We start from the raw sequence: 18,890 nt of genomic DNA, 5'->3' as shown, positions 1-18,890 counted from the left end.
CGCTAGAATCACATCCCCCCCCAAATACTCGCTAGAATCACATCCTCCCAAATACTCGCTAGAATCACATCCCCCCCCAAATACTCGCTGGAATCACATCCTCCCAAATACTCACTAGAATCACATCCCCCCCCAAATACTCGCAAGAATCACATCCTCCCAAATACTTGCTAGAATCACATCCCACCCCTCAAATACTCGCTAGAATCACATTCCCCCCAAATACTCGCTAGAATCACATCCCCCCCAAATACTCGCTAGAATCACATCCCCCCCAAATACTCGCTAGAATCACATCCCCCCCAAATGCTCGCGAGAATCACATCCCCCCCCCAAATACTCGCTAGAATCACACCCCCCCCAAATATTCACTAGAATCACATCCTCCCCAAATCCTCGCTAGAATCACATCCCCCTCAAATATTCACTAGAATCACATCCTCCCCAAATCCTCGCTAGAATCACATCCCCCTCAAATACTCGCTAGAATCACATCCCCCTCAAATACCCGCTAGAATCACATCCCCCCCCAAATACTCGCTAGAATCACATCCCCCTCAAATACTCACTAGAATCACATCCCCCCTCAAATACTCGCTAGAATCACATCCCACCCCTCAAATACTCGCTAGAATCACATCCCCCCAATACTCACTAGAATCACATCCCCCCAATACTCACTAGAATCACATCCCCCCAATACTCGCTAGAATCACATCCCCCAAATACTCACAAGAATCACATCCCCTCAATACTCGCAAGAATCACATCTCCCCTCAAATACTCACTAGAATCACATCCTCCCCAAATATTCACTAGAATCACATCCCCCTCAAATACTCGCTAGAATCACATCCCCCCCCAAATACTCGCTAGAATCACATCCCACCCCCAAATACTCACTAGAATCACATCCCCCCCCAAATACTCGCTAGAATCACATCCTCCCAAATACTCGCTAGAATCACATCCCCCCTCAAATACTCACTAGAATCACATCCCCCTCAAATACTCACTAGAATCACATCCCCCCCCCCAAATACTCGCTAGAATCACATCCCCGCAATACTCACTAGAATCACATCCCCGCAAATACTCACTAGAATCACATCCCCCTCAAATATTCACTAGAATCACATCCCCCCCAAATACTCACTAGAATCACATCCCCCCAAATACTCACTAGAATCACATCCCCCCAAATACTCACTAGAATCACATCCCCCCCAAATACTCACTAGAATCACATCCCCCCCAAATACTCACTAGAATCACATCCCCCCCCAAATACTCGCTAGAATCACATCCTCCCAAATACTCGCTAGAATCACATCCCCCCCCAAATACTCGCTAGAGTCACATCCTCCCAAATACTCGCTAGAATCACATCCCCCCCAAATACTCGCTAGAATCACATCCCCCCCAAATACTCACTAGAATCACATCCCCCCCAAATACTCGCTAGAATCACATCCCACCCCTCAAATACTCGCTAGAATCACATCCCCCTCAAATACTCGCTAGAATCACATCCCACCCCTCAAATACTCGCTAGAATCACATCCCCCCCAAATACTCGCTAGAATCACATCCCCCCCAATACTCACTAGAATCACATCCCCCCAATACTCACTAGAATCACATCCCCCCAATACTTGCTAGAATCACATCCCCCAAATTCTCGCTAGAATCACATCGCCCTCCCCTGCCCCCCACTCTTCACCCCTCAGAGCTGACTGTCTTAAAAATCTTTTTCCACTCTCATGTCACTGTTAGAAACCCCATAAAAAAGTTAAGCCTTGTTCAATGAGGTGTAACTTGGTTTTTAACGATGAATAGTCAACTGAATGACCAATCTGACCTTGAAAACTTAGAGGGATGTTATTTACTTTCTTCATTATGATCAATTTTTTGATTTTTTTCCCTCTAAGTTTTTAAAATAATGCGCTTCTCTCATGCTTCTTCCTGATGTTTCAGCTTCTACTTTAACCCCATTTATATGTCCCAGTTTCTTTTGCTCCCTGTAAAGTTTTTGAAAAGTGGATTGATTATTCAGGCAGTCTGTCTATTCTCCCATGACAGGCAGCTCAACCACACCGCCACCAGTGTCACTAAATTATCAGACTGCTTATCTAATGGCCAGTAATGGATGAGCAGAATTTTCTTCCAAGGAATTATTGGGATGACCACAGCTACTGTCTTCAGTTCTTAACTACGAACCTCCGTCCTTCTTTCTTGTAACTCTGAGGATTTTGGAGCCTTGGTGTCATTTGACTCCTGGGTTGAGCTTCGAGCTTCTGACCACGTTTCTGTACTAACATCAAGACCACTTATTTTCACCTCTAATTTCATCTGACCTCTTTCCTGTCTCAGCTCGTCTACAGTTGGATCCTCACCCAGGCCTTTGCTACTACTATGCTTGACTATTCCAATATATTCCTGGCTCCCTCCCTCATTTTACTCTCCGTAAACTTGAGGCCATCCAAACTCTGCTGCCTTTGCCCTTACTTGCACCAATTCTGGTCCCTCATCATCAGTGTGCTCACTGACCTACTTTGGCTGCAAGTTAAGTGATGCCTCAGTCATAAAATTCCTCCATGGTCTCAACCCTCCCTATTATGCTGGCCTCTTGAGCATCCCCCATTTTAATTGCTCCACCATTCACCAAAGATCCTTAGACAGCACCTTCCAAACCCATACCACTTCCATCTAGAAGGATGAGGGCAGCAGATAAATGGGAACACCACCACCTGCAAGTTCCCCTCCAAGCCACTCATCATTCTGACTTGGAAATATATCACCGTTCCTTCGCAGTCGCTGGGTCAAAATCTTGGAATTCTCTCCCTAACAGCATTGTGGGTCAACCCACAGCACGTAGACTGCAGCAGTTCAAGAAGCTAGCTCAAGAAGGCAGCTCACCACCACCTTCTCAAGGGCAACTACGGATAGACAATAAATGCTGGCCAGCCAGCGACGCCCATGTCCCGCAAATGAATTTAAAAAAACATTGGTGGCCATGCCTTCAGCTGCTTGAACCCTAAACTTGAATTCCACCTTTCTATCTCTCCTTTTCGGACACTCCTTAAAACCCACTTCTGTGGCCAAACTTTTGGCCATCTACCCGAATATTGCCCTCTGTGGTACAATGCCAATTTTTGCTTTGTAATGCTTCTAAGAAGTGCTGTGGGACATTTTATAACATTAAAGTGCTGTATAAATACAAGTTGTTGTGCTTATTATTTTCTTGTTTGTTGTTTTTGAAAATTCTTTTCTGTGATTGACAAATTCAACAGCCTGACTGGATCAGTGCAACCTGCCTCTGGAAATCTCTTACAAACCGTACTATAATCAGTTGCATGGCAAGAGGGGTAATCATCTCACCACAGTTATCACAAGATCTCTCAGGACAGCTTTCTCCAAGGTCATAAGTGATTACCTTTACTTTGTCTTTGACTGACCGCAAATTACCAGCCAATATGTGTAGCATTGAAGTGCAATTTGATGTTTATGTTGTGGAAGGGACAGGTCAAGAAAGCTAATGAGCCAAGATTTGATTTCCAGTGAAGTTGAAGTCTATAACAAGTTCAAACTTCAACACATTCAGCACAATTTGCATAGAAGTATAATTATGGATAATTGCTTGTTACCAGATTCATATTCGTCAACTCCATTCTATTTGTGTAATTTGAAATTAGTCTGTAAATGAGCCAGGAGTCCCGAGGATCACCAGCAATTCATTCCCAGAGCCTCACCTACATATTCGAGGGGAGAATTTCTCTTCCTTCTGTCTTCACAAACGTAAACGTTAACTTGCAGGTGGTGGCCACAGGGAAGGTAGACGGACTCCGTCATGGATTTTGTGGAAATGTTCTTCAGGCATTAACCTATCAAAAACTCTGGCAACTGTTTTTGCCAGCTTTATTTTCATCCTCCAATTTCTGGTTGAACCTTAAAACGTTGCCGTCGTTACAGGGAATGCACTTGGCTGTCAGATTGGTGCCACCTTCGTAATAGTTTTTGCGCTGTCGTGTTTCTGGGGCAGGTACAACAAGCTGCTGTAAGAAGGAAATATCTGACTCTGTCTCCCAGTCTACACAGTAAGAAGTTTAACAACACCAGGTTAAAGTCCAACAGGTTTATTTGGTAGCAAAAGCCACACAAGCTTTCGGAGCTCTAAGCCCCTTCTTCAGGTGAGTGGGAATTCTGTTCACAAACAGAGCTTATAAAGACACAGACTCAATTTACATGAATAATGGTTGGAATGCGAATACTTACAACTAATCAAGTCTTTAAGAAACAAAACAATGTGAGTGGAGAGAGCATCAAGACAGGCTAAAAAGATGTGTATTGTCTCCAGACAAGACAGCCAGTGAAACTCTGCAGGTCCACGCAACTGTGGGAGTTACAAATAGTGTGACATGAACCCAATATCCCGGTTGAGGCCGTCCTCGTGTGTGCGGAACTTGGCTATCAGTTTCTGCTCAGCGACTCTGCGCTGTGGTGTGTCGCGAAGGCCGCCTTGGAGAACGCTTACCCGAATATCAGAGGCCGAATGCCCGTGACCGCTGAAGTGCTCCCCAACAGGAAGAGAACAGTCTTGCCTGGTGATTGTCGAGCGGTGTTCATTCATCCGTTGTCGCAGCGTCTGCATAGTTTCCCCAATGTACCATGCCTCGGGACATCCTTTCTTGCAGCGTATCAGGTAGACAACGTTGGCCGAATTGCAAGAGTATGTACCGTGTACATACCATCCACCAGGTACACGGTAGGGTTGGGAAGCACTTTTCTGATCAGGGCCAGTGTGACCTCCTGGACTCGTTTCGATCGCCTCAGGGGGTCGGAGAGGAATTTCCCAGATTTCCCAGATTTTTTTTTCCCCATATTGGCCCTGGGGTTTTCACTCTGGGTTTTCGCCTCTCCCTGGAGATCACATGGTCTGGAATGGGGGGGTGGGGGTGAGTTAATAGGTTGTGATGAACAAAGCATCGTAGCTGTGAGGGACAGCTCGGTGGATAGGATATTAGGATGTAGATAGGCTGGAAAATTGGGCGGGGATCCTGGATTCAGGATTCAATCCTGGACCGGGGAGTGGCGCGGGCTTGGAGGGCCGAAGGGCCTGTTCCTGTGCTGTATTGTTCTTTGTTGTTCTTTTGTTTGTTGTTTGAAACAAATTCACCTTTTATGGCTGTCATTTCACCATTTGATTTGATTTATTATTGTCACATGTATTGGTGTATAGTGAAAAGTATTGTTTCTTGTGCGCTTAACAGGCAAAGCAAACCATTCATAGCAAAGGAAAGGAGAGAGTGCAGAGGGTGTCATAGCTAGGGTGTAGAGAAAGATCAACTTAGTGCGAGGCAGGTCCATTCAAAATTCTGGCAGCAGCAGGGAAGAAGCTGTTCTTGAGTCGGTTGGTACGTGACCCCAGACTTTTGTATGTTTTTTACTAGCATAGACATGGTTAGGAAAAGAAGATGCCTCGGGAAAAACTCATCAATGTTGTTTTTTATATCAGTTGATGATTAAGTTTTTCTGTGAAATATAGGAACCTCTTTTACGTCTCTGACCACTGTCAGCATAAGTTGTATTATTTACTGCATTCCACTCCTCCAAAGGAGTGGAAATATTTCTAACAGTTTTATTTAAAATTCTGAAAAGTATTCAGATTTTTTCCTCGACTGTGGCTGCACTAATGATGGGAAAAGATTCGGATAATATTATAAGCTGTCAGTAATAAGCCACTAGTTGTATTCCACTCCCATGAACGGTACAAAGTAACCCTGGATCACAATGTCTGTGGTTGCTTCCAAGGGTGATGGTGCTCTTAATCTTATGACTTAATGGGACAATAGACAGAACAGTTACCAAGGGAAAATAGGAAGGCAGACAGTCATCTGGGAACACTCAAATCGCATCATTCAGTGAAGCTGTTTTTTGATATAATATCTTTGCAACGTCTGTCCTTATTAGATATCGCCATTTATACCACTTTGTGTTGTGTTCTTTAGCTTTGTTAAAAGAATACAAATACAAACCATCATGTTCTTAATAATTTTTTTAAGGTTTGTAAATTCAGACCAATTGGTGCCTTAAATGTTCAATATAAACTGCCTGCAACCAAACAACCAGTCCGAGAAAATAAGTAAGGTAAGTAATTAGCAATAGTCCATAAAGTAAATCTAAAGTGTTCAGGTCCCAGTCTAGACTAATCCATGTGACAAAACAAACATGTACCCTCGGCTTTAGAGATATTTAGATTTGAGTGGTTGTTGCTGCCTTTTACATGGGACAATGAGATCGTCTTGTAGACAGAGTTTATTGCTGCTTTAAAAATGTGTGCACTCTACTGCTGCATGCCTCATTAATCTGTAACATTAGATGTCAATAACTTCCATAAAAATGGTGTTAAGCTCCGCAGTCCCTTTGCCCTGGGCTGTTGAGTACAGGGTTTCCTGTAATTTACCAGCAGGGAGTTCTTGGAGTCCTGCTTTACTGAGCGTGGTTAAGAAAATGTTGAAGGAAAATTATAATGTCTCTTTGAATAGTTTAAATTGGTTTCGAACTTTTACCCCTGCTCTCTGTGTTCAGTTCATTTAGTAAGGGGCTTCTGAGCTTTTCGTTGTTTCTGTTTTTATAAAGATGGGAAACTCATATGCCGGGCAACTGAAGACAACGCGTTTTGAAGAAGTTCTGCACAATTCTATTGAAGCCTCCCTGCGTTCAAACAACTTGATCCCCAGGCCTGTCTTTTCCCAGTTATATCTGGAGGCTGAGCACCAGTTGATCGCTAATTTAGAAGGTAAGATCATGGTTGTTTTTTGTTAAAAATGACACTAGTACCTCTATAAGCCTAAGACCAACTATGGAATTCACACATACTCCTTTTTCAAAGAGCAAAGGCTGCTTGGTTTCCAATTTTCAGATAGGTAGCACACTCGTGGCTCAAATTAATTCTATGGGCCCTATTTTAACATTGACAGGCACGTAAATGTGGTAAAGTCAGGTGAGAGGCCATTAACGCGATCCGCACCCGCGTCTGCGCAGATTGCCACTTTACATGTATTTGCATGCATTTAAATTGAATTAATGAACTGCCCGCCCAACTTTATCAGCATTTCCCCCTTTACCACCGTGGTTGCCAATCGGGAACCGCGCCGTAATGGACCTACTAAATAAAAGTCTGAAATGGACGCTCCAGCTTCTGAAGAGCGCGTTCCGAGCTTCCAACGGCTCTCTGGCTCAGATCAGTGGTGGGGGGGAGGAGGGAGGCAGGTCAGATCATTCTCTGGTTGGGGAGGAGGGGAGTGAGGTCAGATCGTTGTCTGGTTGGGGGGGGAAGGAGGAGGAGGCGGGTCAGATCTATCTCGGGGGGGGGTGGGGGCGAGAGGGCCGACCGTTGTCTGGTGGTGGGGGGGAGGGCTGATCGTTCTCTGGTGGGGAGGGAGGAGGAGGGAGGTCAGATGTTCCTCTGGAGGGGAGGGGGTTTGAGGCCTGACCATTCTCTGGGTGGGGGGGGGGGGGGGGGGGGGGGGGGGGAAGAGTGAGGCCAGATCGTTGTAAGGTGGGGAGAACAAAGAACAATACAGCACAGGAACAGGCCCTTCGGCCCTCCAAGCCCGTGCCGCTCCCTGGTCCAAACTAGACCATTCTTTTGTATCCCTCCATTCCCACTCCGTTCATATGGCTATCTAGATAAGTCTTAAACGTTCCCAGTGTGTCCGCCTCCACCACCTTGCCTGGCAGCGTATTCCAGGCCCCCACCACCCTCTGTGTAAAATATGTCCTTCTGATATCTGTGTTAAACCTCCCCCCCTTCACCTTGAACCTATGACCCCTCGTGAACGTCACAACCGACCTGGGGAAAAGCTTCCCACCGTTCACCCTATCTATGCCTTTCATAATTTTATACACCTCTATTAAGTCTTCCCTCATCCTCCGTCTTTCCAGGGAGAACAACCCCAGTTTACCCAATCTCTCCTCATAACTAAGCCCCGCCATACCAGGCAACATCCTGGTAAACCTCCTCTGTACTCTCTCCAAAGCCTCCACATCCTTCTGGTAGTGTGGCAACCAGAACTGGACGCAGTATTCCAAATGCGGCCGAACCAACGTTCTATACATCTGCAACATTAGACCCCAACTTTTATACTCTATGCCCCGTCCTATAAAGGCAAGCATGCCATATGCCTTCTTCACCACCTTCTCCACCTGTGACGTCACCTTCAAGGATCTGTGGACTTGCACACCCAGGTCCCTCTGCGTATCTACACCCTTTATGGTTCTGCCATTTATCGTATAGCTCCTCCCTACATTATTTCTACCAAAATGCATCACTTCGCATTTATCAGGATTGAACTCCATTTGCCATTTTTTGCCCAAATTTCCAGCCTATCTATATCCTTCTGTAGCCTCTGACAATGCTCCTCACTATCTGCAAGTCCTGCCAGTTTTGTGTCGTCCGCAAACTTACTGATCACCCCAGTTACACCTTCTTCCAGAACGTTTATATAAATCACAAACAGCAGAGGTCCCAATACAGAGCCCTGCGGAACACCGCTAGTCACAGGCCTCCAGCCGGAAAAAGACCCTTCCACTACCCCCCTCTGTCTTCTGTGACCAAACCAGTTCTCTACCCATCCAGCCACCTCCCCCTTTATCCCATGAGATCCAACCTTTTTCACCAGCCTACCATGAGGGACTTTGTCAAACGCTTTACTAAAGTCCATATAGACAACATCCACGGCCCTTCCCTCGTCAACCATTCTGGTCACTTCTTCAAAAAGCTCCACCAGGTTAGTGAGGCATGACCTCCCTCTCACAAAACCATGCTGAGGGGGGTGGGTGAGGCCAGACCATTCTCTGGGGGGGTGGGGGATGGCGGGGGAGTGAGGCAGGGGGGGGGGAGGCCCGATCGCTCACTGGTGGGGGGGGGGGGGGGGCAGATGGATATCTGGTGGGGTGGCAGATGGATCTCTGGTGGGGGGGGACAGATGGATCTCTGGTGGGGGGGGGGCAGATGGATCTCGTGGTGGGGGGGCAGATAGATTTCTGGTGGGGGGCAGATGGATCTCTGGTGGTGGGGGGGCAGATGGATCTCTGGTGGGGGGGCAGGTGGATCTCTGGTGGGGGGGGCAGATGGATCTCTGGTGGGGGGGGGCCAGATGGATCTCTGGTGTGGGGGCAGGGGGGTCCACTGCCACTCTGTGGGCGATCGGTGGGAAAGGGGGCAGGGGTGGCGATCGGTCTGGGTAGCGGGGAGGTGGATAAGGGGGACAGTGATGTGTGTGGGTAGTGGGGGGGTGGATAAGGGGGACAGTGATGTGTGTGGGTAGTGGGGGGGTGGATAAGGGGGACAGTGATGTGTGTGGGTAGTGGGGGGGGTGGATAAGGGGGACAGTGATGTGTGTGGGTAGTGGGGGGGGTGGATAAGGGGGACAGTGATGTGTGTGTGTGTGTGCACCCTCGCTCCCACTTTTCACTCCCAGGCCGCTTTCTCCGCTTTCTGCGGCCCGGGAGCGATCTGACACGGGCGTGATTGTTCAAATTTATTTCTAACTGCGCATGCACAGTTCAGAGCTCCGATCCTTTTGGCCGTGCTAAGCCCCGCCCACAGCGCGAATGGGACTGGAGATGGCTGAGAGTGTATGGAGGCGCCTGAAAGCAGATTTCTAAGTCGAATCTGCATTACGCCCAGATTCAGCACTTAGAATGAAAATGGTAAAATCAGGCCCTATGTTACCATGCGTTGTTTGAAGACCTTTAAATGTGCAGTTTTGTCTTGCTCCATTTTCTGACCAGTTTGGTTGTCATTATTGGTCCTTATCTAACATCACAATTGGTTGTGGAAAGAGAAATTTCAGAAATAGTCTGTAATACAGCCTCTAAAATTATTCACTTGTATATTGCAAGCAGTGCAGGATTTTCCCCCTCTACATTATTTTACATTTAAATTTTAAAGCTGGGAAATTTGTTAACACTGGGCCTATTTTACATGTGTCAAATGGGCACCCATACAGTCAAAAAATGAGGGTGTTGTGTGTGATATTCCTTGCCAGAATTATTTGCATGTCATTTGGTAAACACTTTACTGCAGGCATTCAGGGCCTGCACTGAAATCAGTTGTTAGGTTTTTTGCATATGCAAGTAGTGGGTGGTGGGGCGTTGAACAACTCTTTGAGCAAGACCTCCCAAAATGAGCTGCCGTGAATACAGCTGCTATTTTGCCCATTGTGAGCAGGTTAACCTAAGTTTATATGCAACCTAACTAGCAGTCCTTAAAAGGCCAGCTGGAGGCTGCCACCAAAAAGTAAATTAAAAAAGGACCTTTTCTGCATGTGGAGTTGGGAGTAGCCAGGATGCTCCTTCCAGTTCCACAAGAGCCCTGAAGATTGTCGCCAGCACCCTCCCAATTGCTGCTCTTCTGTTTGCCCATCCCCCCTCCTTCTGATTGCCCTGGCTGTTCACCCTCTTCACCCCATTCTCCCACCCTCACAACCCACATATAATTAATAGCCACTGCCAGGACCGATACCAGTGACCCAACTTCACCCTTGTGGAATAGGTGAACTACCTCTCAATACCCAATGGGCATCTGCAGCTCGCTGGCAGCATGTTGTTGAGATCCTAGTACCAATTTCAGGTGAACTGTGGGCATTTTGGCACATGCTGACAGCATTCTGCCTATTTGAAGCCAAAAAAAGGAGCAAAGTAAATTTCCATCCCAGAGTGTAAAAGAATGATTAAATAAACCTTGCATTTATTGTTGGATGGTTCTTACAGACAAAAGAAACATAAACAGGACACAAAGCAAAGTGTAGAACACTAGCCAACTCTTAATTCAAGATCACCAAATTCAAATTATATAATTACGCAAATTGTCACTTTGCTGTATTCTATATATCTGAACTAAAATGGAATTAATCAAATATTTCGTACAAACTTAGATGTGGACTGTATTGAGATAAATTAATTTTTCAGTTGTAGCAACAAGGCTCCTCTTGCACATGAGGGTATCCGCTTTAAATTTAATGTATACAGGGACAATGCTTCCATTGCTGGTCTGGATTAATCTATTGTCATGATGTGGAGATGCCGGCGTTGGACTGGGGTAAACACAGTAAGAAGTTTAACAACACCAGGTTAAAGTCCAACAGGTTTATTTGGTAGCAAAAGCCACACAAGCTTTTCTCGAAAGCTTGTGTGGCTTTTGCTACCAAATAAACCTGTTGGACTTTAACCTGGTGTTGTTAAACTTCTTACTTAATCTATTGTAGCAGATGCAGACAATTGTTAACGATTAAGCAACTCATTCATTTTGTGCTTTTGCTGCTTATGTGCATTTGATTTTGTAGTGATTCAGATGCTGAAGGATCAGCATTTTTAGAGCAGAAAGAGGCCCTTCGGCCCATTGTGTCTGCACCAGACATTAAGCATCTAATCCCATTTTCCAGCACCGATCCCTGCGGTGCACCACTGGACACAGGCTCTTAGCTTCTTGATCTGTCTCCCGTGTAGGACCTTGTCAAAAGTCTTACTGAAGTCCATATAGACGACATCAACTACACTACCGTTATACACCGAGTCACTTCCTCAAAAATTCAATCAAATTTTTTAGACATGATTTCCCCCTGACAAAACGATGATGACTATCCTTGATTAACCCTTGCCTCTCTAAGTGGAGATTGATTCTGTCCCTCAGAATTTTGTCCAATAATTTCCATACCAATGAAGTTACACTAACTGGCCTGTAATTACCTGTTTTTTCCCTACTTCCCTTCTTCAGTAATGGTACCACATTAAATGTCCTCCAGTCTTCTGGCACCTCTCCTGTGGCCTGAGGACTTGAAAATTAGCATCGGAGCCCCTGTAGTTTCCTTCCTTGCCTCACACAACAGCCTAGGATGGATCTCACCTGAGTCTGAGGATTTATCTACTTTTAGCTTGCTAAAACTGCTAATGCCTCCTCCCTCTCAATGTTAATTCAATTATATCCCCCCTCCCTGATTTCTGTACCTCCAATGTAATTTTCAATAATGAACCTATACAAAATGCTCATTCAACACCTCACCTACATCTTTCAGCTCCACGCACAGATTGCAAAGTTGGTCCCTTATGGACCCTACTCTTTCCCTGGTTACCCTATTGCCTTTAGAATAACTATCAAATACCTTGGGATTTTCCTTTATTTTGCTCGCCAGTGTTTTTTTCATGCCTCCTCTTGGCTCTCCTAATTTCTTTTGCAAGTACCCACCTTTCTATAATCCTCCAAGGCATCCACTGTTTTGAGCCCCCTGTATCTGCCACAAACGCAACAGCAATAGCAAATCTCCCTGCAAAGCTGTTGGTCCCGTTCCGGTTCAGGTGCAACCTGTCCGACTTGTACAGGTCTCACCTTCTCCAAAAAGAGACTCAGTAATCCAGGGAACTAAAGTCACTCTCTTGCAACATCTCTTTAGCCACACATTCCTCTGCTCTATCCTCCTTTTCCTATACTCACTAGCACGTGGCACTGGTAGTAACCTAGAGATTACAATCTTTGAGATCCTGCTTTTCAATCTGTTACCTAGCTTTCTAAATGCCTATTAGAGGACCTGATCCCTCTTTCTATCAATGTTGTTGGTACCAATGTGAGCCATGACCTCTGACTGCTCACCTTCATCTTTCAGAATGTCCTGCAGCCACTCAGTGACATTCTTGCCCTTGGCACCAGGGAGGCAACACACAGTGGTTAGCACAGTGGTTAGCACTGCTGCTTCACAGCTCCAGGGACCTGGGTTCGATTCCCGGCTTGGGTCACTGTCTGTGTGGAGTTTGCACATTCTCCTCGTGTCTGCGTGGGTTTCCTCTGGGTGCTCCGGTTTCCTCCCACAGTCCAAAGATATGCGGGTTAGGTTGATTGGCCATGCTAAAATTGCCCCTTAGTGTCCTGGGATGCGTAGATTAGAGCGACTGGCGGGTAAAATATGTAGGGATATGGGGGTAGGGCCTGGGTGGGATTGTGGTCGGTGCAGACTCGATGGGCCGAATGGCCTCTTTCTGTACTGTAGGGATTCTATGATTTCTACACCATCCTGGCCACAAAAATGCCTGTCTGCTCCCCTCACTGCTGAATCCCCTACACCTCTTCCACTCTTACTCCTCTGCCCTTGTGGCACCCCCAGGGTTAGCCACCCACAATGGTTAGCCACCCATAGGGCCGTGAACCTGGCTCTGGCTGCATTCCCCAGAGGAACTGTTACCCTCACCATTTTCCAACACAAAGAAACAGTTCTTGAATGAGATGCACTCAGGGGCTTTCCTGACTACCTGCCTGCCTCCCTTCTTCTCATTGATGGTCACCCATTCCCTCTCTGACTGCACTTCCTTAAGCTGTGGAGTGACCACGTCTAAAACTGTGCTAACTATTCTCGAACCTTTCAGCCTCGCAGATGCATCACTATGCGTCCAGCTGACGCTCAAGCTCTGAATCCCAGCTCTCAAGCTGGTCGAATGGTGGTACTTCCTGCACATGTGGTCATCCACACTACAAGGTGTGCCTTGCCCTTTATAATTGCTCTCTTGAATAACCTCGAGTGATGTATCATTAGTTAACAGTGTTGCCCTGAAAACTGCTTTCAGTAAATAAGCTAACCAAACTGACTGGAGCTTAATACCACTAAAGTGAGACTGATTTTCCTGAGCCTCCTCTGACTCCATGTGCTAAAGGGCCTGAAATCTGCCGCATCCGTCCAGCTCTGGGATAGCCCCTACTTCCAATCCCGGACAATTTGAATCTCCCAGGGGCAGCCTGCAGCTGTCCTACTTCTCTGACCTGGGTGATCGGATGTTCTGGCTGAATGAAGTATAAACTTACAGAGTTTATACCAAAATGAAAAAGCTGCTTCTGGCCTGTGGTGACTCAGAGCTGGGCCACAGTGCTAAACATTCCTGAGTACTCCTGGATGTATTTCCAACATAAGCAGAGTTAAGGAACATCACATCCTGTCTTATTAGTATGGTTCCTTATGGTCTTCATCCTCTGCAGGCACAGATCAAGATCTGCATGTTGGAGTATGATAATGAACATATGAACATATAATTTGGGAAAATATATTAATTATGTGCTGTCCATAAAGATTAAAGTTTAGTTCTCAGCGCGTCCTGACGTAAATGGCATGTAAGGAGCATTTACCCCATTACAAATATTCTGTTTTTAAGAATTCAACAAGAACTAATGGCGGCATGGTGGCACAATGGTTAGCATTGCTGTCTCACAGTGCCAGGGACCCGGTTCAATTCCGGTCTTGGGTGACTGTGTGGAGTTTGCACGTTCCCACAGTGTCTGCATGGGTTTCCTCCCACACTCCAAAGATATACAGGTTAGGTGGATTGACCATGTCAAATTGCCCCTTAGTGTCAGGGGGATTAGCAGGGTAAATATATGGGGCTATGGGGATAGTACGTGGGCAGGATTGTTGCCGGTGCAGACTCGATGGGCCGAATGGCCTCCTTCTGCACGGTAGGGATTCTATGAAAGTGAAATTTAGTCAGATTATCTGGTCATGAATTTTGAAAGTCGGGCAGAATTGAATTTTTGTACTGGTAATACAGATGGCTTTCTACCTAACACAGCTTGCAAAAGAACAGGAAACGAGGAGGAGGAGGAGGATGATGGATCAGAGTCCAGTAGCCCTCTCATTCCATATCAAATGAAGCCTCCGCCTGAAGGATGCTGTACCACTGATGGTAAGTAGAGAAAGCTCTCACTGAAAGGATTCTGGTTTTCTGTGGAATTTGGTGTTATCAGGAGTGACTGATAATTGAGTGCAATGAACCTGGCTATAATAAATTCTTTACTTGGGAAATATAGGAAATAACTGAGGTGGAACAAGAGCTGTCACAGGGATTGAATGAGCATTATGACTTTTTCCCCTCCTTTTAAAAAAAGTACATGACATCAAATCATCCCATCTTTCTCTTGTCTAATTACATATATACGATATCCTTCGAATTTTATTTCCCTCTCTCCCCTATCTTACTGGTTTCTCTCACATTAAGGCACACACTGGGGAGAATGGTACTGAACTTGTTCCAACATTTAACACTGCTTTTATGGCACTGAATGATATTTGAGAATACTTTATTGGTACTTCTAATGTTTCCAGTGTTGTTTCAAAATTGCATTGATCCTACTTCCACTTGCCCTTACGGTTATTCAGATGTTAACTGTGTCATGGATGGAATGAGATGTGATAGAGACTTTGTTGTTTTTTTCAAACTGATTTTATTGTCAATTATTTTGACTGTATAATCTACGATCACTCAAGGCTGAGTCCCAACTCCTTTGAGAATGACGATCATAGCTGAGTCCCAACTCCTTTGAGAATGACGATCATAGCTGAGTCCCAACTCCTTTGAGAATGACGATCATTGGTAAGCTTGTGATCAAATGTCTTGGGATAACAAAACCCAGTTTGATGTTTGGAGTGTTATACATTCAGACTTGATTTTAATTTTGAAAGCATAAAGCAAATGTGTTAAACAAAAGCTGAACAAGCAAATAAGTTGGTATTGTACGCTTGTGTATTTTATGCAGTTTGTCTTTTTTATATATTTTTTAACAATGTATCTGAGCTACTTTTCATCCTTATATCTGTTGTTTCATGCCCAGTAAAGACATATATTCATAACTATAAGCACAGACTGTATTAAGTATAGAATTTTCTAGAACTGCCTTTTCTTTTAAAAAGGGGCATGCAAACTCTGCTGCTTTGGCTGCCAAGGGTCAGGTGATCATTGCAATTTCCTCAAGCCTCTATAAAATCCCTTATTTAATGATCATGGGTGGAGTGTTTCTCATGAATGGACGTATCAGGATAAATCCAATTGTGAAATTCACACCTCCTATTGTTTGTGGATTTACCCAAAATGCAAAATTTATGGGCTCCGGATTCCCTGTTCCCAGCTCAAAACAACAGAGGGCTGTAGATAAATCAGTTCATCATAGGTAGGCATGAATGTCCAGCATCCATCCTTCATTGTGTAGTAATGGCTTTGAACTTCGGATCATGCTGGGTGGATAATAGAAGTATTTTGATCATGTGGTCACCTTATCGAAACTGTCTTCAGATAATCAATCTGAATCTGCTTATTCCAAGCACCAGAGAGGACCAGTCAGTTTGCAAACAGGGTTGCAATATATAACAACAGCAGTAACATCTGTGTCTTAAAACAAGATGTGGAGATGCCAGTGTTGGACTGGGGTAAACACAGTAAGAAGTCTCACAACACAAGGTTAAAGTCCAACAGGTTTATATGTAGCAAGCTCATGGCGCTTACTACAAATAAACATGTTGGACTTTAACCTGTCGTTGTGAGACTTCTTAGTGTCTTAAAACAAGAGGCAGCAACATCAGAAGGTATCTAAGTTTGTTCTTTTTCAAGTTCACCGGTACAGAAAATCGACCTCTCAGTAACAAGACTACAAGTAACTAGCTTTGTGATCTGCTGAAGATCCACCTCTTCAAGGGAGTCCTGCGATGACTCTGATATCAAACTTTGATTATTGAGTTCACCTAGCTAAGAAAGGAAAAGAAGTCCTTCTTCAACAGGCCCGCACCGAGATGAGCCAGTCACGGGTCTTACAAACTGTCTTCATTTCTTTGTAACTTGTAAAAGTGCCCCATAACCATGAGCTGTATTTTCCTCTTGTATGTGTCTGTGAGTGGTGAGTGAGTCATCTTGGGCGGAATCTTACTAGAATTTGGCAGAGTCAGTTTCGGCATGATAAACCGAGTGATTCTGACTGAATCTTATGCCCCATTAGGAAATGTTTTATGCAACATGCTCCCTCTGATTTGTCCCCCCCCCTCCTTAATTGTTGCAGTCACTGGGAAGATCCATATAAATGGCTTCCCAGCACTTGTTCCAGAACGAGTCCAGGGGATGGTAGTAAGGAAGTCTGCGCTTTGCTTTTTGAAGAGAGCCTTCACCAGACTGATGGATGGTGTGCAGCAGAAGTGGCATTTACACTACCCCTCGGTCCAGAAGAAGACCTTCTGGCAGGGTCACCGCCCCCACCTGGGATGCTGTGGCAGCCCTTGTGAGTGCCAGCTCGTGCTGAAAGAGGAAGGCACAGCAGCTTTGGAAGAAAATGATTGATATTCTTCGTTCAGCCAGAGTAAGACCTCCAGTTTCGCTCTGGATCCCCTTGCACACCCCTCCCACCTCCAACTCCACATTTCACCTAGCCATCTCAGGAGTTGCCAACACCTGCCTACGCTGTCCCTATCTTTGATTTGATTTAATTTGATTTATTATTGTGTGACGTTAATGTACCTTAAGAGTATTTTAAAATAATTTTCTCTGTAGCTCTCAGCTCTCATTGTGGCACCAAGTTGTTTATGAGAAGTCCCTGAAGTGGCTTAAATGGGAGTTTTTTGCTTTGGGAATTAGTTTTATGACACTGCATTGTCAGAAGGAAGAATGTTTGCAGGTCAGGTGACAGGAGCTCTTCCATTTTCTGTTCTGAGCTGCAGTTTTAGAAGGGACATCAGGCTGGAAAGAAGTCTCTCTCTCTCCCTAGTTTTGGGAAATTCTGCTGGCTAGCTAAAAGTCTTCCTGGATTAGGAAGTCTGCTGTTGGTGGCTTGACCAGAGAGTCTCCCTGGTGTTCTGTGAAGCTGTTCTAACTTCAAACCGTTCTGAATGTATCAGGAGAACTGTAGCGTTCATCGAAAGGACTCCGTTCCAGTATCACGTGAACAGGCTATGTTAAACTTGTGGAAGTTTTTGTTAATGAGATTGGTTTAATTAGAACATCTTAGATATCTTTGTTAAGGGTTATACAGTATTGTGGTTGTTTTGTTTTTGTTTGTAATTGATAAAAGTCATTGCTAGTTTTCTTTCCATACCTGTTAACTATATTCTTACATAAACTTTGTTTGATAAAAGTTCCCTGGTGGGCTATTTGAATCATACGTGAGGTGAACCATATCATGCTTATCCTAGCCAAATTCAAAACTTATGATCCAGGCGGGCTCTATCAAACACTTAGGAGTTTCTGACCTGAACTGACGAAGGGTCATCTAGACTGGAAACTTTGGCTCTACTCTCTCTCCACAGATGCTGTCAGGTCTGCTGGGATTTTCCAGCATTTTTCTGTTTTTCCTCAAGAAGGAACTACTCAATTGATAACTAGTTTTGTCTTTGCCACCTGAGAAATTCCATTACATCTTAGATAAATATTCAGGTCTGCATACTATTCACAAGCATCGGAGGTCTGAAAATTCACAACTGCCAGGTTATTATTCCATAAATTAATCTGCCCAAGGTTCAGACTTCCTCCAAGTTCCAGCATGCATTCATTGTAATATGATCATTTCCACGTAGCAGCCTTTCAGCTAGTGCCTAACATTTACTTCTCTTTGCTATCTGGGGGACATAGAGCAATAGTTATGCTTCTAGTTAAAATAATGCTTCTAATAAGTTAGTCTCTGTTTGGTGAGTGGGTTATCAATTTAACAGATATTCCTGGTATAAAATTAAACCACAAGTAACAATAAATATTGAACTGTTTTTAGCACAAGAGGGACAGCACAGTGGTACAGTGGTTAGCACTGCTGCTTCACAGCCCCAGGCACCCGGATTCAATTCCCGGCTTGGATCACTGTCTATGCGGAGTCTGCACGTTCTTGCTGTGCCTGCATGGGTTTCCTCCGGGAACTCAGGTTTCCTACCACAGTCCGAAAGATGTGCTGGTTACATGCTTTGGCCATGCTAAATTCTCCCTCGGTATCGCCGAACAGGCGCCGGAGTGTGGCGACTAGGGGATTTTCACAGTAACTTCATTGTAGTCTTAATGTAAGCCTACTTGTGACACTAATAAATAAACTTTAAGTAAGAAGGAGATCT

General features: G+C 45.0%; 1 protein-coding gene across 1 annotated transcript in view; it reads left to right on the top strand.

Annotated features, from left to right (window-relative positions):
• The first annotated feature begins 6,639 nt into the window (after positions 1 to 6,639).
• greb1 (growth regulating estrogen receptor binding 1) overlaps positions 6,640 to 18,890 on the top strand; it is a 161,598-nt gene continuing 149,347 nt past the window's right edge. The window contains exons 1-2 of the mRNA XM_078213125.1: positions 6,640 to 6,799; positions 14,611 to 14,724. Of these exons, the coding sequence (XP_078069251.1) occupies positions 6,640 to 6,799; positions 14,611 to 14,724 (274 nt within the window). The remainder of the gene's footprint in view (positions 6,800 to 14,610; positions 14,725 to 18,890) is intronic.

This window comes from Mustelus asterias, chromosome 5, assembly GCF_964213995.1.
Source record: "Mustelus asterias chromosome 5, sMusAst1.hap1.1, whole genome shotgun sequence".
NCBI classification, from domain to species: Eukaryota; Metazoa; Chordata; class Chondrichthyes; order Carcharhiniformes; family Triakidae; genus Mustelus; species Mustelus asterias.
This window is presented reverse-complemented; position numbering and strand designations above follow the sequence as displayed.